Source organism: Aptenodytes forsteri, unplaced genomic scaffold (genome assembly GCF_000699145.1).
Source record: "Aptenodytes forsteri isolate BGI_AS27 unplaced genomic scaffold, ASM69914v1 Scaffold117, whole genome shotgun sequence".
Taxonomy (NCBI): Eukaryota; Metazoa; Chordata; class Aves; order Sphenisciformes; family Spheniscidae; genus Aptenodytes; species Aptenodytes forsteri.
In genome coordinates this window covers 507,217-530,131 of record NW_008795555.1, presented here as the reverse complement: position 1 = coordinate 530,131, position 22,915 = coordinate 507,217, and the positions used below count along the sequence as shown (strand labels likewise).

Below are 22,915 nucleotides of genomic sequence, written 5' to 3'. Positions count from 1 at the left end.
TGGGCATGGTGGTGTTGGGTCGACGGTTGGACTCGATGATCTTAGAGGTCTTTTCCAACCTCAATGATTCTATGATTCTAAGAAGTTTCCCTATAAGGGGCGTAAGAATTGAAACTTGCTTGCGAAGGCAAGTTCTCGGGGAGCGCTGGGATTAGGTCAGTGATTCTCAGAGGTCCCACGAACTGTTAGCACAGCGTAAAATCTAATTGTTTTCAGCCTGGGAGGGGAAAAAAGTTACAGGGAAGGGAGCCACATCACGCAGTTTAGGCTTAGGGTATCCTGCTGTGAGGCCCAGCCACTGTCCGTAAGGTCAGCAACCACCCCGTGAATCCCGGGAGCCATCTGCACAGCCAGGCATGGATGAAGGGTACATGCAAGGGACCGCATGCCCTCAGGGGACCTGAATTTAGACGTCACTAAAACAGCCAGCAGTTTTTTGCAAGCAAGCCTTCCAGCCTGCACCTTGCTGTGCCAAGCTTTGTAAAAAGGACAGGAGGTTTTGGGCAGGTCAGCAGAGTCTGACAGCCCTCACGGAACACCTTTGACCTTGCCAGGTTGGCCACATTGACCAAACTCGATCAAGCCAGGCAAGAGCCAGTGCAGCACTAAGGGCCCTGTTCCTCAGCAACCCCTGCAGCACTTACATTTCAGTTTCATTCTTTTGGTTTCTTATTTTCATGAAATCGTTTTCAAGTCCTAGAAAAGTGAAACCATACCTGTCAATAAACAAAAGGACAGAACAACATTGAAAACACCCATTGGCACATATTATACATTAACAACGTTCTCGTTTCATCTTCTGGACTGCAGAGCCGAGCAAAGAAGTTAGCAAGCCTGAGCTAAAAAGCTTGGCTAGATGTTTGCTTGCTCCACGCAGAGCCTGCTATGATGTTCTGGCACCGCTGCCATGACCTGGAGAGCTGTGCACCACAGCGCACAGATGCCGAGAGCCTCTGGACGCAGTCCCCCGGGTCTCCAGCAGATTTACAAGCCATGAGCAAGTATATACAGCTGCAACAGCCTCCGTCTAAAACCTGGGGGCTGGCAATAGCACAGAATCATAGAATGGTTTGGATTGGAGGGGATCTTAAAGATCACCTAGTTCAACCCCCCTGCCATGACCAGGGATACCTTCCACTAGATCAGGTTGCTCCAAGCCCCATCCAACCTGGCCTTGAGCATCTTCAGCAGGATTCAAATGCGGGTTTGATAAAAGTAACCCACCCTATTATTTTGCCACTGCATGCCAAGGAAGCAATTTGGCTGCAAGAAGCGCATGGTAACCGGTCTCCATTTCTTGGGGATTAAAACACATGGCCACGGGGGCTCCAGCAAAGGAGCCTCTGCCCCAGCCAGGCACTGCAGCACCTTGGGGCTGCTCTCAGCAGTGGATGCAAACCATGGCCTCCTGAGAAGCTGCTCGGGGAAGACCCTTTGCAGAGCATCCCCTTTTACAGAGAGCTCATTTAAACCCACAGGCTCGCATGGCTTCACAGGGCTGCAGGTCAGGCCCAGCGCTGGTATCACAACGTGCTTCCCAGACGGAGATGCAGTCTTGACCAGGGAAAGGGACCTACCACGTTCAGATACCCTCATCTCCCTCCCACCAAGAGAGAGGGAATTAAAAACCCAATATCTTTGTATTCTTACTTTTCTGCGCCTTTCACCAAAGCAATTTCGTCTGGGGAGGAGGAGATATAGGTGCATTTGCATTCCGCATGTCCTATCAGCCCATCCACCTGGTCTGCTTCCTTGATCTGAACGGTGTGGCACAGGCAGAGGGCTCGCAGGAACAGCTCCTCGCGGCTCTAGGCAGGAGTGAGGGAGGGCTCGTTACCAGCTTAATGCCGTGCACCGAGCCCACCTCGCAGCACTTGGTTGTGATTTTTGTGTATGCACGTTTTAAAACAAAAAACACACACCCACTTCCCCAGCTTCTGCTGTATTTACCCAGCCAGGAGCTGACCACAAAACCCTAACAGTCATCAACATGCAGATTTCTTACCTTTTCTGCTTTGCCATAATATTTTAGGGGTCCATCAGTCTGAGAGAAGCCATCCACCTCCGAAATACAGTCTTTGTACTTGTGCCCATCTATGCAGCACTCGATGAACTCCATGCTGTTCTCCGTCAGGGTCCCGGTTTTGTCTGTGAAGACGTACTCCACCTAGAAGCAAGTGGGCAGGCTGCCTCGCTGCACCCCCAGCCCCACACGCCAGGGAAGGAGCTCCTCAAAACCAAAAAGGCTGGGGCATTTTAGTGCATCTGTGGCAATGCTGATGAGTGCTTTACTGCTATCCTAACCTGGACCCCCAAAAAGACGCAGGTGACCCACGGGAGTTACACCACTGTGTAGTTTTACTACTTTTCTCCTCAGAGCAGCTCCTTTGTTTTTCAGTGGCTTTGCACAGGTGGCAGGAGGCAGCTCCTGAAGACTTAAAAATCTGTTTCCAGACTCTTCGTTTTCCCCTAATCCTCTTTATTGGGTCTTTTGCTATAGCTCCTAGCACTTATATAGCTGCTGCTGCAGCTCTGCTGCCGCCTTTGGGGGATCTTCATTTTGGTGCTGTATGTAAATTAGGTAATTGCTACTCCAAACTGATTTTTTTTTTTTTTTTTTTTTAAGCAAAATAAAAAGCAGGAGGCACTACTCATACCCCACACTCAGTCTCTCCTGATGTAGATAAGAAAGGGAAGCCTGAGCTAATTGCCCCAGCAAAGCCAGCAACAGCGTGACTGCATGTGCACTGCATGCCCAGAGAGATGACTGGGCAGACATTTGCGTTAATCCTCAAAGAGACAGAGGATTTTTAAGTTCTAATTGAAGCAGTGAAAGCAAACCACCCTGACGTGCAAAGCGCTGCGCCTGATATTCCCCAATATGGAAACAATTGGCAAGACCCAGTTCCTGCTCTTTCATGCACTGTTTATGACCTTATCTGTTTCACAGAGCGAGCAGAATCACGTTAAATGGAAAGTGCCACCAAACCAGCTGAAGCTCTGCCCTGAGGGGACCGCGAGGGACTGCCACAACAAGGGTTCCTATCAGGGAAGACATTTTCGTCCACATTTTCATCCAAGCAGATGCAAACAGAGCATGTTCTGACCTGCCCGAGCTCTTCGTTGAGGTCCGAGGTGTTCACCAAGGCCCCCTCTTTAATTTCTTCATCGTACATCTCCTTGTCCCAAGAGATGAAGAAGGAACCCAAGAATTTCTGCATCTCTACTGTAACGTACATGGAGACCGGGATAATAAAATTGAAGAGGACCATAAATGACAAGAAGTCCGTGAACATCCGCAAGACCTGCAATGGAAAAGGGAGAAGAAGATGCAGCCTGTGCCCGTCAGGCGTAACGCAGGGGCAGTTCACAGCAACACCTCTGGGGTTTTAGACAGCTTTTCTTCTGAGGTTAAATAGAGAAAAACAACCTGAAAATGAATACAGCTAAGGTATCTTAGGGCCAAATTCCATTTTCCTTCAATGTAGAAAATCTCATTGTCTTCCGCAGATCTACGAGAGTATAATACCAGAGTATATCTCACTGCTTCATAGTGACCAAATCGATGTTTTATTCAAGTATATTCCTCTTAAGAATATAGTGCTACAGGCTCATTCTGATCTCAATTAACTAGAAACAAGGAGCAATTTAAGATTACCTACTAAAAGCTGGAAGATAGATCAAGTTCAGATAAGGATCCAGGTTAAATCGGCTGCTGCATTTATATAATATGTAATATTTATTTATGCTTTGCCCTGCTCCACGCAAGGATCGCCGTGCACAAGCATAAGAGAGGCAGGAAAAAAATGCAAACAGCAGGAGAGCCTGAAGAAAACGACAGCACTTGCAGCGAGCAAACAGGAGTCGCAGGGCTGGCAGAAGACATTATCAGATTAAATAACACTGTCAGAATAAATAAAGCTGGAGGAGGTGCTGAAATACAAATCCACTTACCTTGAACGTCTCTCTCTCTTTTTTAGTCTTTTCGTTGTACCAAGGCTCATCATTAAATGGATTGCTCTGCCAGACATATTTCAGAGTCGTGCACACAGTAGCCTTGCTCAATAAGATGCACAAATACACTATCAAGAAAGCGTTGATAGATCTGAAAAATAGGTTTCTTTTTTAAATTCTTGCAGCTATTTTTATATAGAAAATCACGCAAATAAGCAGAAACAAGACTTTCTTACTTTTAGGAAGGGAATTACAGAACAAGTGCTTTTGACAGTGCTGATAATTCAGCGTCAGTTCATATATTTTAACATTTCTTAATTTTGTTTTTAAATAAAAAAGCTACTAAATGATGCAGCTTCCTGAAAGATATGCTTGATCAAATATACAGATTTTCTATGCAATCAGAGAGCATCTGAAACAAAAGGCAGCAGATTAGGGGATTATTTCTGTGCAAGTAATCCATAAAAAAACCCAAACAACAGCTTTTACCGATTTTTTGCTGACTGCAAATACTCACTTTTCTACAGCAGACCGTTTCTGAGATTTCCCTTGGTAGTTCAAAGCCATTTTCGTTTCCATTCCAGTATAGACTGCAACTCCTACAGGGTGTTAAAGCAGGGCTGGTAAGGGACTCGCAGCCCCGGAGGGACCCAGCTTGCACTCAGCCATAAGGGGCATCGGTGTTTACATGAAACTCGAATCCCAGTTGAAGAAAGAGGCATTACCCAAGGACTGTTCAACTACAGAAGCCTTCGAGGCTGCTAAGTGATGTAATTGCAAACGTCCCAGAGCACTGAGCAGGAGCCTATGGATCACATAGAGTCAGAACAAAGAGTCTTCTCTAACAGCTGTCACCCTCAGTCAGCGGTGGCTGGGACCGTGATCCTAGCACACGTTTTCAGCAAAGGATTTGGGAACAAATCCCTGCTCTTTGTATCTCAGGCAAAAAGAAAAGCTTGCTCAGGTGTATGAACACAACCTGCACAGCTTGGCAGCACTGCAGATACAACCAATATCTCCTAATCTCACCCTGTAAACTTTGCAATCAGCTTGCATACTGAATGCAAATGTAAAGCCCTGGCAGGCAGGCAGTAGAAGTATTTTCCCTCTCCAGATTTAGTGATGAGCATCTACATTTGTCATTAAATTTCAGAACTATTTAAATACATAAATAGTAGTAGTAATAATAATAAAGTGTTCACCATAAATCTTCTTGGTATTTTTGAGGGTAGCACCTTTCAGCAACAGGTTTTCAGGACCCAAAGACCTAAATGTAAAAGAAGTTATAACATTACACTCAAATCACTCAAAGAACATTTAAACTTCTTCATAATTTAGACCCAGAGATAGATTATAAAGATAAACAGATGTTCTTCAGATCCGATTACTTGATTTGTATATTAAATTGGGCATTGCTTGACTTTGTTTTTCTCTTTACATACTTATCTTTCCATTTCATCTTATGCAGACTATTTTTGGTGCTCAAAGTTCCAAATTTAATGGGGGATTATCAGTAAGGCTTTTGAGGAATAAGTGCAAAATGTTCAGATCTAATATGTTATAGTACTTATATAAACCCCTGATTTTAAAAGTATTGAAAACCTGTCCATTCCAGCACAGTCAAACAATGGCACCAAAGCCGATGGTTTATTTTGCTCCCATTCGTGTTTTTATTTCTCTTCGAAACCCCCATCCATGACCCTCCGTGGCTTCTAGGGTCCGGGTAGATGCACCACTGCACGAAACACGTCCGGTGACAGCCGTCTGGTTTTGATGACTTATAAACATTATTTGCTTATTTTTTCCCAAAACACTCTGATGTTTAAGTTTCTGCTTTCCCTCGAATAACTATTTTTTGCAATTGCCTGGTAAATTTGTTCCCCATCAGCAGGGGAGGATATTACCAGGTGGTCCTGCACTGCTTCCCCAAGAGGGGCTCAAACAAGTCACAGGATGGCAGAAGAGCTAAGTGGAGAGGTTAACTACAGGCCTCCCTTAATAATGAAGTATTTGGAATGGTTAAAGAAAAACAACCATTCCCTTGTGATGGCAGCACAAGTTCAGATCCTTGAAATCTGATGTAGGTGGCCAACCTCTTTGAGGAGGGCCAGCGAGGCGGCTGCAAGACCAACCTGGCTATGGGCTCCTGGTTGCTTCTGTAGATGATAATTCTTCCAACAAATCTGCAACAAAAATGAGAGAAACTCATATTACAAACACATAAACCTTATAAAGAGCTACTACAGACATACTAAAAAAAGTCATTGACAGGAGATGGAAACAAACACATCAATGAGCGCATTTGAGAGTTTAACGCTTCAGAGGGGTTGCTGCACTCGGGACAGATGGAAACCACACACTCCCCACGGCCGGGGGTGCCCCCCAGCTGCCACCCAGCAGCGGAGCAGCAGTACCTGACCATGCCTACGCACCCCGGCCCATCCCCACTGCAGAGTACAACACAGCCCAGCAAAACTCCTTCAAGGGATTTAACCACAAAGACAGCTTACTCCTGGAAGTCATTCAGCCCAATGCATTTTACTTGGAAGGTAGAGTGGCCTAAGAATAGGCACACGGACCATTACTACAGCTGAGCTGACAAAAAATAGCTCATTAAAACACAACAAGCGTTTCACGGGGGAGGTTTTGCTGCAAAGAAACGGAGCCCTGAAGAAGTCCGCTGTCGACTTTGCCATCCTTGTACGGAAGAAGCCCAGCAGCTTATCGCTGCCTCGAGAAACCTTTCGGTCTCTGATGAAAAGAAAACACCCTTTGCTTTGCTGAACTGTAACCTGTTAGGTCCCCTAACCGACGGTGCTCAGGTCTCTGCAGGGAGGTGACACCAGGCAGCGACAGGGCAGGATGGGCCGGAGGAGCCAGGATAGGCAGGAGGAGCAGACTCACTTGTAGAGGTCAGGCTGTGGCTGTTCGCACTCGATCGTGGCAGTGAGGGCGTCGATGGCTTCATCCGTACAGAGCACGGTGGTATCCCGCACTGCGTAGTGAGTCTGGGCAGAGAAGCACAGGCAGTGTCACCGCGAGCCCCCAGTGCCACCACCCGTCCCCAAGTTTTATACCCCATTACTTAAAATACCACCATGCAAAGGCTTGTCAGCGCCAGCAGCTCTCCCAAGCCCTCACCCCACTCCCACAAAGCAGCTGAAGCATCTCTCAGCAAAAGACTGAAGTCCGTAAGCTTAAGAGAAACCGTAGCGGGAAGGAGCTGCCGGACATCTGTTCGGTAAGGCATGCACCAAGAGCATCTTTGTTTTTTCCCCGGGGACTTGCTGCCTCCCCGGCTGGGGTTGGGGGGGAGGCTGCAGGTGCCCCCGGCGTGAAGGGGCTCCCGGGGACCACCCGCCCGCCCGCTCCTGAAGGTAATTAGACGCCAGCTCCAGCGCCCAGGGATCAGGCAGAGCACTGGCAGACTCCAAGCTATTTTTAGCAGCTGCGGCTGTGAAGGTTCATCTCTCACAATTAACTGGAAAGCCCACGAAGGATCCGCTCGCTGCCTTCCAGGCTCTATTTATAGGAGCTACTCAGAGCTCCAAGTCACGGCGGGCTGCACGGCAGGCTGCCTCAATCCATCCTCATAAACAAATTCATTAAAAAGCTTCCTCCACTCCTTATGTTTGCGTTCCCCTCCTTGCGCACCCTGGGAGGAACCATTACGTTACACACGCTGTAGTCATGACATTATAAATACCCACCTTCATGCCGTTTTGGTAACCTGCCTGGCTTTTCGTATTGAAAGCAGACGCACCAAGACACACGCATCTCTGGTATAAATCACAGCTGTTGTGAAACACGACTTAAAACTGTTCCTGCAGTGCCCAGTACCAAACCCAACCCTTGTGCGGGGTTTTGCATCCGCCGCTCCTGTCACCACGGACACCGTGCAATTACTGAGTGATACTTCAAAGCCACCTCCTAATCAATTCCATGATCTTTACATCCTCGGTCCCTTAGCGTATTTAGAAAACGCATGTTCTTTTAGATAACGCATGACCGAAGATTCGCCCTTCAAAGACAGAGCCCTGACAAAATCCCTTTTATAGTTCTGCTCCAGTTTCACCTGACCAGGCATCTTTCTCATACCTCGACCTGGGGCATGTCATACCTCGACCTGACATGCCCCAAATACCAGAGAAATCCCCACCAGGTAGGCAGCAGATATCGGTGCAGATGAGGTTTTCTGTGTACCTGTGCGTGCTTCCCTCACCCTCCTTTTGCAGCAAAGCCTGGTTCCTAATGTTTAGACCTATTTCCCCAAACAGCACTTGTTTTTCTGTTCCCCCCCTTCCCCTTCAAACTCATTTTCATCTCGTCAAGAAACAGGAGACAGCTCCCAGTCACCTACAGGAATCCACAAACCAGGAAAAAAACCACCACAGCACTTGATACAGAAATTCAGCATTGCACTTGCAGACTCAAAAGTTAGTAAGAGCCAAGACTCTGCAAAAGTTATGTGAACTCATGCATATAATACACCTGACACAAGTAAGCAATTGCCTATTTAACATGGTTATCTATTTTTAGCCTCAAGCCACTTCAAAGCTCCTCTCCTCTTCACTAGCGGAACCAGCATGGTGCACCAGCACTGCATCAGCTCCTACACAAGATTTCCAGTACCAATTAACAGCCGCCCATAAAGAGACAAGCCACAGACCCCATACAATACATATCAGATCGACAATGGTACTCCCACTGACTTCAGAGTGTGCCAGAATGAATCATGTCATTTTAAAGTATCTTCCAGCCTTACTACTGCAGTTGCTAGTATCTGTATAAATATTTATCAAACACAAGTGCAACCAAATGTTCATGTCTTCTGACGTATATAATTTTTTTCTTGTCGTTGCTGCTTCTTTCCCTAGTTTAGAGAGGGGGGAATGAATAAAGAAAGAAAATAAACTGAAGAGGAGATTCATCCTGAGCAAGACTAGTATTAAATATCACTGCTTGATTCAGGGAAAGGGAGAGAAAAAACCCCAGAAGTGATGTTTTCCTCACGCTGGTGAAAAATTCCCCAAATGAATCTAGACATACTGCCTCAAAAAGTCCCCGACCTCACTGGAAAAGCTCGATTAAATAACAGCCGCATTGGCAGGTACTGGGAAGGGAGCTGAGGCAGCTGCAGGCGCTGCTTTGCCGACGCACCAGACCTCACGAGGAGCAGGAGCAGGGAAGCACTAACACGCTTCCCATGATGGGCAACAAGGCAGCGGAACCGTATCGATAAATATCGATACAATTTGGGGCAGCGCCAGCAGAAATGGCTGTTGGACACAAAAGGGAAAACAAACAATCCCCAGGTGGCTTCGATGCTGACGCACTGGGAGCAGATGGAGGGAAGAGCTGTTAAATACAGCCATGCAGCCACGGGGATGGGCTCCGCAGGAGCATCCTCCTGTTAAGCACACCCCCACCCCGCGCAAGCGCCGGCTTCAGTGGCAGCTCCAGGCACCCGAGGACCCCCGAGCACCGGCTCCCAAACGCTGCCCCATCCACCCCCGTCACCTTGAAATTGGACTCGCCATCGAGACTCGCTGTAGTGACGTAACAGGTCCCGTCAATGCTGCTCGAGGCTAAAAATATCAAATCACAGGGGAAGGTCTCATCCGCTTTCACTTCTACTATGTCTCCAACCTGGAAGAAAGGAAACGTTTAAATGAAAAGCCCTCTCGGTTGTTATTAGATGGTTACGGATTTAGCTTCTCTCAAAGCCTAAGAGAAATCACCTTGGCTAAAAGGGAAATCGGGGTTCAAGAGGTGCACGGGTCCCCAGGCACCGCTCCACAGCCCGACGGGTCAATCCAGCCCAGCACCAACTCAGAGCACCCACGTGGCACAGTTAGTATTTATTTCTCTGCTAAATCTCGATGGAGCAAAAGACTCTGTACTTGTCTGAAGTGCGGTGTGATAAATTAACGTCAAAGCTAGCGTAGTTCCCTGGTGTCCTTGGGAGAGTTGGAAATAGAAGAGGACTGCCTGTCCCGGAGAAGTGCAAAACGCTGACACATCTGTCACTTGTCTGCAGCTTTTGCAAGACAGCTTTTCAAAAGCGATCAAACAAAGGCAGCTTCACTCCTTAACTGGGAACAGCTCTCTGAGCATCTCGTCTGAAAGTGAGCACGCCGGGGCGGCTCCAACCGCAGTACATCCCTCCTCCCCTGCCCTCACCTCCTTGCCACACACCCTCGTGTCCCCATCGGTTTCAAGGATAACTACACGCGAGTTCTCTGTTAACAGTTACCTTGATTTTTTCACTCTCTTTCTGCACTTGCTTTGCATTTTCGACAATGAAGACATTGCTTTTGTTCACTTCATTGTCAGCTCTGTGCCTCAGCCAGTCCTCATATCCCTAGGCACACAAATACAGGCAACACACTCGTAACGAAGCAAGTAAACCAACGAAAGAGGATGGGTGAGGACGGAGAGAGAGGGAGAGATTAAAAAAAATGAATAAACTAAGCAGTCCTCAGACCTCCTTCACGCCTGACAAAACATCAACTACAGTAGCTCAGACTGAATCAATTTATTTTAAAAATTTCATATGCATATTTGACAGATTCAGAACAGATTAAAATAACACACGAAAATAATCTATATGCAGCGCATGCAACGAGCGGCTAAACTACTGTAACATGTTTCTATTATTCTCAGTGTTGGCAAGAACAGACCGATAATATGAATAGTACACTTAGCACCCTGCAACTCTTTCCTATGGTAACGCAGGACAAGACTCTTCCTCTTCAGTCCTCACTGAAAGAATAAAACATTCAGATTTGAAGCAGATGGATTTTGCCCTAGCTCTTCCTTTCTGGCCCCTGCAGAAGAAACTTCTTTTATTATTCAATCCTTCTGCAGAGGAAATTTTAAATGGCACATGTGCGTACAACGGGAGGAAAAAGGTCTTTTAACACCACAAGAAGATGAGGATTACATATTTTCAGGACTAGCTGAGTGGCTGAACAGAACCTGTCCCTTCCATTCACCAACGCGGGAGCAGAGCGCGGGCTATATTTGGAGCACGTCTCTGCATCCTGCAAAGACTCGGAGAGCATTTCTAAAAAGAGAAGAAAAATTCAAGTAAAGCCAGAACTACAGCAGTAACCTTTACTGACCCTCACGGCTTGCTTACAACAGTACATATAGAGATGGTTTACATTGCCAAAACAAGAGAGAGGCCAATAACCACACTCAACATGCAGCCGCTCTTGAAAAGCACCAGTATACGTGTCTGACCTTCTGAGAAGGGTTCACCAAACCTACCAGCCCATTTTGGTGACTTCCGAGTATATTCAAATACATGCTCATCATTTTCTCTACCACGTGTCCCAAAGAGCATCCTCCTCTCCCCACATTGACACTTGTACCTGTTTGATAGCTGTGACAGTGATGACAAAGAAGAGCGGGAGGCCGCTGGTCACCGGGCTGGTCGGGGTGTCCACTATCACCTGCAGAGAGGAAAAAATGTACTGCTGACAACTGGTTTTCAGGCAGCAGAAGAAACAAAAACTCTAGTAATGGGGGGAAAAGGGTGCTCAGCCCCCTGGAGGTAAGTCAGAGCCCAGCAGAGGAGGGAGGGAAGGAAGGGGCACACGAGAAGGACGGGCACAGACATCCCCAGGAGTGCTCTCCTCCATCTCAAGACGACTACAATCCCTCCTCCTGAAGACCGTGGGATGTCCTCAGGTGGGAAAAACCTTATCAGAAGTAGCTTAAAACCTAAATTTGACCTTGCGCTAATGGGAAATAAAAGCCTGGATGAATGGGCTGCTGGGGATGGGCTACACAAACACAACTACTCAAAGTGCGGATGCCAACAAGCCTGCTCCCACCACGGGACGTGCTGGAGAGGACCGAGGCAGGGAAGGAGGATGGGACAGAAGCAGCAGCAATGCATGAAGTGAAAAACACCCTAATTTCTCACCGAGCCATGGGAGGGCCGTTTCTCCTCTTTGGCAGTGAGGATGGGGCACATCTGAACCCTAAAACACGGCTGGTTATGAGAGGGAGGACAGTACCAGTCGTCTCGAACTACTGACACTCAGATTAAAAATAACACACATCAGCCCAAATTAGCTAGGAAATATATTGCAGAGTGGAGCATGACTATTTAAGTAAAACAAGCTCTGAAATTTGGAGTTAAGAGCACAATTTAAGCACAGAGACCGCACGAGGGCCTTGGGGTGGATAGCTGGATTCTTCCCAAGTTCAGTGCAGCACTCGAGCTAGCGCTGCAGCAAAGACCAAGCCCCTTCATCATTAATTAAACCTTCAGGCTGTGGGAAACCGCTGTTTCTTCTGACTGTATCATCACTTGGCCCGAAGGGTAAGAATGGCAGAAGAGGTTCGTAACTGGGGGGGAATAACGTAAGAGGAGGAAAAGCTGCGCCCTTGCCCCACCTTCCAAACCAGGGCACACAAAATTGGCCATTTTTCCTGCTGTCCCCAGAGAGGATGGGAGCACGAGAGGCAGATGGTGAGGGCTGTGATGAAAGGGACGGGGAAGCTCAGCAGAAAGGCTTTGTGTCCCCACAAAGGGACTTTGTCTCCCTCCGCTTGTTTGCGCTTCCCTGGCACGCTCGCAAACAGCAGCATCTGTACATTTATTGTTTTAGGCTGCCCATAAAATGCTGTGTTAAGGACAGGACTGCTCTTATCGGCTGGGAGGAAGCTACGTGGAAATTTTTAACTCTATGAAATGCCGTACACTGCAATTTTACCCTGCACTATTGGACCCAAAGAAAGAAGAGCCAGAAGATATTGAAGTGAGAGAGATACACCACAAGAAGCAGCCAGGTAAGTGGTGTATGAGTTAAGCAGCATGAGGGTAAACCAAGATAAACACAGCAAATATTTCCAGGAACACAAAGCCCTGGCTCACTCAAATGGGTGTAAAATGTTTACAAACAGAAACTCTGGTAGAAACCAGACTTTGGAGGAACAACCTTGAGTGAGGATGGTGCCAAGTGTCACACGGACATATCGCACACAGCACGTGTGACGGACACGCACTGGAGTGGCATCATTGAAATTTAGGCCAGTCAGCCAAAAGTTATCTTGTGAAAATTGGACAGACCTTGGAAATACAAGAGGAACTTTGGCTTTTAGCTGAGAAGGGCAAGGGAGAGGACCTCCTGCTGCCCAGCGGGAGAGTTCTCTGCACTGGACAAGATGCAGTTGTATTTGTTTAAACAAACGATACAATTTCTGTCCACACAAATGCTGTATTATAGATGTATGAATGCAAATATTAGATGAAGTCCACAGAATAACTCATTTGTGTATTTGGAGATTGCACTCCCTGCGCATCCCATGGCTGGATACTGCTCTTCCCCCTTTGCAGCCGGTGGAAAGCCAAGGGTCACGCAAGCAACACGCCAGAACAAAGGCGGACCCCTTTGAACCTGCTTTTGAGCTGTTTTAGGACTTCAACAGCTTAATTTGGATCCACTTAAAAGTGACAAAATCCCTCCTGTTACTTAATAGTTTCTTCCTAACTCATTGTTTAGGAGACTGAAGGCCACAGTCCAGAAGTCATCTCCATCAATCAAAAGGGACATTTTTCATTCCTGGCACCTCCTAAATTAGCTTACTGCCATCAGCTTGGTCTGCCTACAAACATACTGGGACTACGCTTACTCCAGGCCAGTCGTTTCCAGCAGGAGTTTAGTCGCAGTTTCCTTTGAGTGTTGCAACAGATGAACCAAAGAAACAGCTATTTGTATCCCTGTTAGTGCACTAATAGGTGTTTTATGTTTAATGCATGTACTTTCTTTTCCTCTCTCTAAAACAAGAGCTGAATTTGGAGTCTCAGAGTAATAGACATTTTGATAAAGGGTTTCAGCAGCAGGTAGAGCAGATGCACCAGGCAATTCCCCAAGCGCCGTGATACTTCGCTCCTAATGCAGCACGCAGGGCAATTCTATTAAAGTAATTTAAATATAAGCACCAACATTTAAGCTATAGATGCCATTTATCAAGGTATAACCCTGGATGTTCTAAATGAATGGAGTTGCCCCGAGTGCTTTTTTAAGGCAAGTGACCTCTCCAGAACAACGAGCGCCTGGGGCAGTCAGTTACTCTATAGGGCAGCATGTGTATTAGTGCTGTCAGGTTGTTTTTTGTTCGGTTGGGTTTGTTTTTTTCTCTAATAGAGCATGAGGGTTGCTTCCTTATTGTAGAGGTAAGCACAGATCACAGAATAAAAACAAGGAGGAATAGGAAGGCTCTCTCACCTGCATACCCCTGTGCCTAAAATGGGTAAGCAGCTAAACTGCAACCAGTTTTGTGAGTGTAATCAAGAATGTCCCACGTTCATGGCCAGAGGGTCAACAGATAAAACGTAATACCGCATCACTAAATGGCCAACTACACAAAAAGGACATCCCGACTCCGGGGCATCGCTTCAGTTCAAGGCAAATTACAAATTCACTCTGACAAAAATGGCGCAACGCCAGTGAAATCAAGTGGTGAAGAAGAGCCAGCTGCTGTCGGGGTAAACTGGCCTTTCGTGTAACACTGCCAGGAGGAGCCACCCTCGGCTGTTATCTTGGGACCCCCTGTTTCTGCGTCAGCCACCAAAATGACTATAAGCCGTTACTCTTTACTGTAAGTATAAAACATTTTAGGCACTCGTCTTTTGAACATGCAGCCTAGAAGAGAGTGGTACCCCACACCTGAACCACCAAAACCCCGGAGAAGTCATCTAAAAGCAGGCTGTTTGCAGTAACTACATGGTGCCATTTAATTCGCAGTTTAATTTGGGGTAGAGTTTTTGATGCCTATTTTCAGCCCTAGAGCAGGTTGTCTGCGGAGCCCCAGGCCTGAGCACAGGATTTAAAAGGTGAGTAAAGGCAGCGCGGTGATTCTCCCAAACTCCCTCTGCCCCAGTGCATTTGGACAGCCCGCTTTTCTTCTTGGCTGACAGAACAGAAAATGACTATTCAGGTTTGCTCAGGATTTGCTCCTTAACCAAAGCCACAAAGCAGAGCAAAAAAGTTTGTCCATGTATATAATTTGCTATTTTGCCTGTGTAGGGCAGCTTCCTGAAGCTTCACATTCCCAAAGTTCATGCTATGCATTTTCTGATTTTTACTGCGTACTGCCTATCTCTCCTGCTTGCCTTGAAACTCGCTATAACCAAGATATACAAATATCATATAACTTGGGAAAATACATTGTTATGCAGCAGAAGTAATAAAGATGACAAAAAACTAGATCTTAATTCTGTAGCACCAAATGTATTTTCACCGGTTGACTGATTTTAACGGTTAAAAAGTTAAGATGTTTTTCTAATTATTTCAGCAGTCATTCAAACATCATCTCAGACAGGCCCAAATATTTTAATTGTTATTATGCCTTGGATGGTGTGCCAGAATTATAACACAGCTTCCAATTAAAAAAAAACCAAAACCCAAAACCACTCATAAGCACCACAGTCAGTTTTGAACCTCAATTCTTGTTCAAGCTGTGCTTACCATCAGTACGTAAATAACACACACCCTCAGCATCAAACCTCTTACCTGCACGAGGAAGATGATGAGGAAGTAGAAGTTGGCAATTCTTCTAAACTGCTCAAAAAGGTTCTTCGGGAGGAAGTTCCAGAGGGTGTACTGCGGGGAGAGAGGGGGGCTCACAAACAGACCGAGGCACGGGGCTGACAGGGGACTTAAGCTACAAAATGGGAAGTATCTGCACAAAATGGGAAAGGAGTTTTCCCTTTAACCCGGCAAGGAGCACCGCAGCGAGCTGTCTGAGCAGCCCTGGCGCGCTCCAGGCAAAGGTCCAGGTCCCAGCTTTAAAACCAGGAGCACGATGCAGCTGGGTGACGAGATGCCACTGAGCTCCTGCTTCAGCTTCCAGCACCGGCTCTCTCTGCTGGTTCATTAAACAGCTGGAAGTGTCTCTCAGTTACAAGGTTTGGGTTTTTTTGTTTGCTTTAAAGTAGGCAACTATTTCTCTTTTGTCAAAATAACCCAAACCACATGGTTGGAGATGGTGAAGGGTAAAAGAAGATAAAAACAACAGGATCTGTTTCAGCAAACAACTTCTAGATAGGCATTTGTAGAGACACGATTTCATGAAGAGGTAATGCACAGTGCAGACATTTTTTTTTTCCAAACAAATTCCAAAAACCATCTTAGAGTTGCTCTTCTGTTAAAAAAAAAGCCATGTTGCCTATACAAATTTGTTATTAGGTTGTGCTTCATTATCATTTTAAGAAGGCTGCTGAACGATTTACTTTGGAAAACATGGGGAATTTAAGAACATGGAAAATAACGGGTCTAATATCTGATCTTTCAGTCTGCCTCGAATAAACAAAGAATAATAAGCAGCCAAGCCTCAAGACCGATGTCCACTTAATTATAAAAAGAGACTGGTCAGGTAAGAAGACTCCATGCCTAGCAAATATAAATGGAAAAAAAGAGCAAGGACACAACATTCAAAAATAAATCAGGGAAGAATTAAAATTAGTGCTAAAAAACCCATTTTGTCAGAGAGGGAACTGAAACAGGGGAAGGTGTCCTCTCTGAAGGACCCTCTTGCGTGCCAGGGAAGCATCAATGGGAATGCTACACGAGTTAAACATGGTTAAACTTAAAACTTTTCCCCAATATAAACGCAGATGGCTTAGAGACATAAAAACAAGTAAGATCCAAGCTGTATTAAAAAAAAAAAAAGAGGGAAAAACCCCCTTATAGCTCAAGTACAGTAAAAATGAAGCCTAACTGTATGCTGAGCATCATGAATCCTAAGCAATGTAATATGTATCCAGCTGTGTTGACAATATGGAATGCCACTTTTTTGATATTTTACTCGAATTGGCTTCAGATCTTTTGAAATAGCTTCATGAATGTCATGGAAAAAAGCTAAGCAGAAGGCAGACGGGTGTCATCACAGTTTTCCACCATAAACAAAAGCTGCATTAATACCATATGAATGTTTCCCCTTTCATCCAAAGGGATATTTTCATCCAAATGGTTACTTTTGTCCTATCTCAAAAGAGAAAACCACCCACGGAACAACAAAAAAAAAAAAAAAGGGGGGGGGGGATCGTCTTCGCGACGGGAATGCCAGAAAACATTAAAAAAAAAACCCACCTCACCCCAAAACCCCCACAAACAGTGTGTCCTGTATTACACTTAACCTGTCCTTTCTTCACGACAGGAATGCCAGAAAACATTAAAAAAAAAACCCACCTCACCCCAAAACCCCCACAAAACCAGTGTGTCCATGTGCTTTGCTCTCATCCAGCCTAGAAGAAAGGAACTTGTACGCACCCCCACTGGGATTGACAGGAAGGAAAAAAGAGACTAATAGAGAGACTGGAGCTGTGGTGTAAGGTACGTACCAGGCTGCTCCACTTGCAAAGGGACCTTTACATCCACCCTTGGGGAATTCAGAGTTTCTCAATTTCAAAAACGACCATCAAATAAAATCAGGGTGAATACACGAGCTGGAATACACGCGCACGACGCACTCGCAGGAGCAGAGCAAGCTCACCTTGGAGGACACGATCCTGTTGTCGCAGAACTTCTGTGCCACGTACGCATCTGTTTCCAAAACCGGACGGTGCCCGACCACCACGGTGCGCGTACCAACCCGCTTCTCTTCCCCGGCACACTGTCAGGGCAACCAGAAAAGGGAAAAATTAGCTTTTAGCTCAAAAAAAGTCAAATATTTGTATTAATAGCTTCCAGCTTCTGAACACACCGTGCTGTTCTTTGGAAATAAGGCAGCTGGAACCTCAAAAATTCACTTCTCTGCCCCAGCAAAAGCACGGAGAACAAAGAGGCGTACATAAGGTCATTTAGCAAAGCCAAGGCAACACCGAGACTGCAACCCGGGGTCCCCACCGCTGCTCAGCCACCGACCCCCCCAGGACCACAGCCCATCCTACACCCCACCAGGACAGGTCACCGCTCACGTCCACCGCGCTCCTGCCCTATGCAGGACAGCTGCTGCCTGTACTTGCAGCCTGTGCCCATCTGCCAGGCAATTTTTCCTTCTTGAAGGAGAATGTATCTTTATCAAGCAATTCAAGTCATTAGGAATATAATTTGTCTTCTACACATCTCTTCTAGTCCTGACCTGGAGAGTCCTTCAGCCCTGGGTTTCTACAGCGGCTCCAGGCTTTACCCCAGGACCCCACGGAGGACGATGGAAACTGCACCCTCCTTTACACTTGCTCTCCTGTCAAACCCTCAAGTCCACCCGAAATGTCTCACCACCGCACTGGTGCATGCAGACTTGGGATTTAGCTTAAAAAAAAAAAAAAAAAAGGTATACTTCTGCTATTTTAAAATCTCAGATAAAACCAGAGATAATGAAGCAGTTTTACATCACAAACTCCTTAAAAAGACCCGTGGGGTGCTGGGGATGCCAGCTTGTCTTGCTGGGGGTTTATTTTAAAGCAGAATGAGATGTTACAGGTGAATGAGAACCTGGTGTCACAGGAGCTGGACGACAGCCCCTCTGCTCCACAGCAGCCAGGGGAAGGATGAGGGGAACTGCAGCAGAATAAACTCAAACGGAGGGGAAGCAGAGCAGCTCCACAGGAGGAGAGCATCCCTTGCGTGAAGCCACAAGGGATACTTGCAACCGGCAACACGGGGCTCTAGCAGAGACCCAGCCGTCGCTGTGGCCCTTGCAGGCTTCCCAGGGGAGGTCACGGCACCCGGCAAATTAAAGATGGTTCCTCCCAATCCAATGGAGAGTGTGTTAAAATAACACACAGTAAACAAGGTATCTGAATATACTGAAAGTAACAGTGCTCTTCTAATTAAACGTAACTCTTAAATATTGAATTTCCAACTTCCTATAACTTCATTTAAAAACACTTGCAAACTTGTGACAAGGCAGAGGGGATGCAGGTCCCTGCCAGTGCCTGCAGCCCTCAGGAAGGCTCTCAGGTGGACAGGGCAACACCATGGGCTCCATTTCCATCAGCCTCCAGCTCCAGGCTGCCCAGCACATGCAAGGTCCTCGATCAATTAGAAAACTCTATTTTCAAAAGAAACAAAACTGTGCAATAGTTTAAAAATCAGCTTTTTGTTCTGTCCAAGTTCCACCTTGCATATAACAAAGTGTCCCTGCCACAGATGCTTGCAGCCGAGGGAGGAGACCGGGCTGACACCAGGAAGCATTTTGCAAGTTGAACTTAAAATCGTAAAGTGAATTTAAAATGCCTACTAAGAGGAGATGGAGTTGGGGAAAAAGGGTCTTCTTAGGCCAGGCTAAGGTTTTCTTAGAGTTAAGGTTTTGGATTTTAAAACATGAGCGGGGAAAACATTTGTCACTGTTCATGGTTCAAGGGCATTAACAGGCAGCAGGGCTGCTAAAACACCAGCAGATACTGTTCATACTCCACTTAGTCTTACTAATCCTCAACCCTAGAGCTTGTTTGCTTTGAAACCCCACCAGGGCAGGTGCCAAAAATGCCAAATCGCTATCCCGTGTCAGCTGTCCGGTACGGGCTCAGCCTGCTGCGGGCGGATGCTCCTGGTGTGCCCTGAGTCCGGCTCAGCATCCCGGTTGTCCAAAGGGCCCGTCGCAGGCAGCTTGACAAGCTGCAAGCAAAACCCAGCTAGAGAAAAGGTGCTCTGAAAACAACCACGCTAAGACAGCAGACCTGGGATTAACCGCTGCTTAGGGAAAGTCTAAAAAAAAAAAAAGTTAAAAAATAAAAATCTAAACCAATCTAATTCCTGTACCTGGAGCAGCAGCAATTGAATGGATCCTGTCGCACCAGGAGCAGGGTCTGCCCAAAGGAAGCGGCAGCTCTCCCTTCCTCCTGCTCCCCACCCATGTCTGCAGCATCTTTAATTAAAGAAGTGTTTTTACACCATGCCTAAACCCGGTTCAGCGCGCTGACCACTCTCACTACAGCCGTCCTCAAACCTCCAGCAGCAGTTGCTTAGAGCAGAAGAAGAAAGTTTCTCCCACCCCTGCACCGCATCCCTGCACCGCCCCGATGCAGAGCCAGCAGCAGCCACCAGCACCCCCGGCAGCTGCTCCCACCTCCACCGGGCACAACCGGCTCCCCAAACACGGATCGGGCAGGCTAGGGAATGCCACCACCCCAGCACGGGCTGACCACCCTCCCAGCCTCATCATCACCGCCTGCAGCAGCAAACAGCACATCTTCTGAATGAGAAACTAGACCCAAAAAAGGTTCCCTGATCTACCTGCTGCATTATGGAGGTGGCAGCTGCAGGTCTCGCCAACCTGAACCCCGGGAGCGAGAGGCAGAGCCATTCATCCACACCACGGCAGCGCTGGGGAGCGGAGACAGACTGTCCCCAAGCCTGAAGTCCCCGGGCAGGAGCCGGAGCCGGGTGTGCCTGGAGAGCATCCCTCCAGCGCGGGGAGGAAACGAGAGCTTCCCCTGCCTGCGCTGCTGGCAGAGCGGTGGGAAGCAGCGGACGTGAGGGTTTGCCAAACACACACGCTGGCACGGAAGCAACAAAGCTCTGGTTAAAACACTCCTGGAAAAATATACACAAGTATTTACTCTGCAAGACTATCCATAGTCAGCCATGGAAAACCTGGAGCACGTGAAGCCCCAGAGCAGAAGAGAACCCAACTCCCAGGTGTGGTGTGTTAGCTGACCGAGCCCCACCGAGTTATCACCACCAAGTCCTAGGTGGGCTTTCACCCCTCGACTCCCCTTCAGTTATTTATTTGAAGCATCTCCTACAAAGATGACGGCAACCCCCTCCACGGTGCATCAGAGCCCTCTGCGGTGGCAGCACAGGGAGAAGTCCTTGCTCTGTGGTCTAACCAGACTCCCACCACTCCCGGCGTTTCATTTCCCACTCCCCTGCCCATCCCACAGTGTCACCCCGTCACGCAGCCGTGCGAGCAGCTGGAAGGCTTCACACCACATCTCTCCACTTTTTCCACCTCCCAGAAAGCAAGCACACACCCCAATGACGCCCGCGGCGAGAGGCGTTGGCTCAGCTCAGCAATTAAAAGCTCTTATTTTGACAAGCCCACCTCAAACAGCTCGCCGGGTTGCTAATAGATTGCTAAATCTAAATAACGGCTCTCAACAGAGACTTAAGAGGAGATTTAGGGAGTAACTGCCAGGCTTTTGGGAAAATTATAAAATATGCAGATTAGCAGGGAGAGGATTTAGACAACTTTTCCTGACCGCCTTTCATCAAAAATTTTAAGTCTGATGGCAAAAAAAATGAAAATATTACTTGGATACAATTCAAACAGCTGCCTCGTTGCCTGGTGAGGTTTTATAAAGCCCGTGCTACAGGGCGCAGGAGTCAGGTGGTGCAAGCAAAAGCCAGAGTTTCTTCTGCTGTTTAGAGCCAGGCACGCCAAAAGGATTATTTAAGAAAATAAACAATTGTGTCCTCCCTGTATGCACTTTATGACCTCCCTCTGCCCAAGGCGTGGTGTTTACAGGAGTGCTGGGAGAACCAGAGCTATCCGTAGGGATCAGCGGTGCCAGACTGCCCACGGCCTCGGGACCGCGCCGTGGGAAGCCGCACTGCATCCTCCCACCAAGCCATGAGGATTTGTGGATGCTGGTAGGTGACCCCAGTCTCCTCTCTGCCGTACTGTGCCCCAGCAACCCAGAAGAGCTCCCAGCAGCTGGCAGACACAAAGCAGCACCCTGGGGGACACTGCACACCTCGGGAATCGAGAGGAGGGAGAGAAGGAGTTATTTTTGAGAAGAGCCACTATCCTGTTTGCATCACTTGAAGATCAGCCCCAAAGACACGGGTCTCTCCTGCAATGTTTCAAGCTTCAGTTCAGGGCTCCTGCTCCACTTCCCCAATGTCTAACCAAGCCCATCAGCAAGTCAACCTCTCAGCAGGGCATCCAAACCAGATTTCCCCTGAAGGAGCTCAGCTGGAAGACAACAGCCAGAGAGTCAGACACAAATCATAGGAGATAAAGATGAGGCTAGCAAAGCTGTTCTGCCAGGAACATCTTCCCAAGTTGGCAGCTCTCCATCTTCGCTTCCCACCTCGGGCAGGACCAGGCGCCCAGGCTGCAGTAATGAATAACCGCATCGTCGCCACCGATGCGGGCGCTCATGCTCTGCTGCACACACGGCAGGGCAAAGCGCTGCCGCCGCGGTACGATCTTCCTCATGCCATGGAGAAATTCAGATACAGAACGTATTTCTGTTAAATATTTTGATGTAACCCAACCTTCCTGTAGTTTCAACTTTGTATAAAGCCCACTTATTGCCAGAAGAAGCAGTTCTGAAAAGAAGGTATTAGGGATAATGGCGATTTTCTTACATTGTCCAAATTTAAAAAGCCCATCTACACACATCAATATGCCCATGGAAGGTTAGATGAGGCTTGGCGTTTGCTATAAACTTGTCTTTGAGAAGTTAGGAACAGGTATGATTTGAAGGCATCAGACCAGGGCTAAAAAAGTCCACGGATGCAGCTAACGACCCAACATCATTTATGACTTGAAGCTGTTGGAGCATTACATAGAGATGGCAGAATTACATTTGCAGCCCACAGCACTCTCCAAATTCTTCACCTGAGTTTGAGCAAGCCTCCCTTTGTGCCTCTCTCCCTCTCCATCTGCGCCCTTCTCCCACGAACATGTCCTGTCCCAGCACAACAGCTCCCACCTGCCTCCTGGAGAGGCTCCTCTTCACCCGCCCTCCCAAATTTCTGGGAATCCATGTACAGCACCATGTACAGAACCCGGCCGGCACTTGATAAAAGTTGCAAACCTGGGTAAAAATTAGCGAGCCTGGGTAAAAATTAATGGAGTTAGACAGAGTTCAACAGGCGAGGTGAACCTGTGCTCTGCAGCCGCTGTTGACAAGGAGCCACTCTAAGTGGGCTATTTCTAGGGCAGCTGCAAAACACAGTGTTTAATTATGTCCCCCATATGGAAAACAAGTGTCTGTGCTACCTGCTGGCCCCATTTCCAGAAAAAAATAGTGGGGGGAAAAAAA

At 47.3% G+C, this 22,915-nt stretch overlaps 1 protein-coding gene across 1 annotated transcript in view; it reads right to left on the bottom strand.

The window, feature by feature from the left end:
* Positions 1–22,083, bottom strand: part of ATP11C (ATPase phospholipid transporting 11C) — a 41,208-nt gene extending 19,125 nt beyond the window's left edge. The window contains exons 1-17 of the mRNA XM_009282142.2: positions 21,956–22,083; positions 21,474–21,576; positions 19,440–19,535; positions 17,470–17,589; positions 15,489–15,578; positions 11,334–11,414; positions 10,211–10,318; positions 9,475–9,603; positions 6,859–6,962; positions 6,087–6,137; positions 5,157–5,221; positions 4,472–4,553; positions 3,955–4,105; positions 3,108–3,305; positions 2,006–2,167; positions 1,651–1,808; positions 645–716 (exon numbers count right to left, since the gene is read on the bottom strand). Coding sequence (XP_009280417.1) covers positions 645–716; positions 1,651–1,808; positions 2,006–2,167; positions 3,108–3,305; positions 3,955–4,105; positions 4,472–4,553; positions 5,157–5,221; positions 6,087–6,137; positions 6,859–6,962; positions 9,475–9,603; positions 10,211–10,318; positions 11,334–11,414; positions 15,489–15,578; positions 17,470–17,589; positions 19,440–19,535; positions 21,474–21,576; positions 21,956–22,083 — 1,898 coding nt within the window. The remainder of the gene's footprint in view (positions 1–644; positions 717–1,650; positions 1,809–2,005; positions 2,168–3,107; positions 3,306–3,954; positions 4,106–4,471; positions 4,554–5,156; positions 5,222–6,086; positions 6,138–6,858; positions 6,963–9,474; positions 9,604–10,210; positions 10,319–11,333; positions 11,415–15,488; positions 15,579–17,469; positions 17,590–19,439; positions 19,536–21,473; positions 21,577–21,955) is intronic.
* Positions 22,084–22,915: the final 832 nt, after the last annotated feature.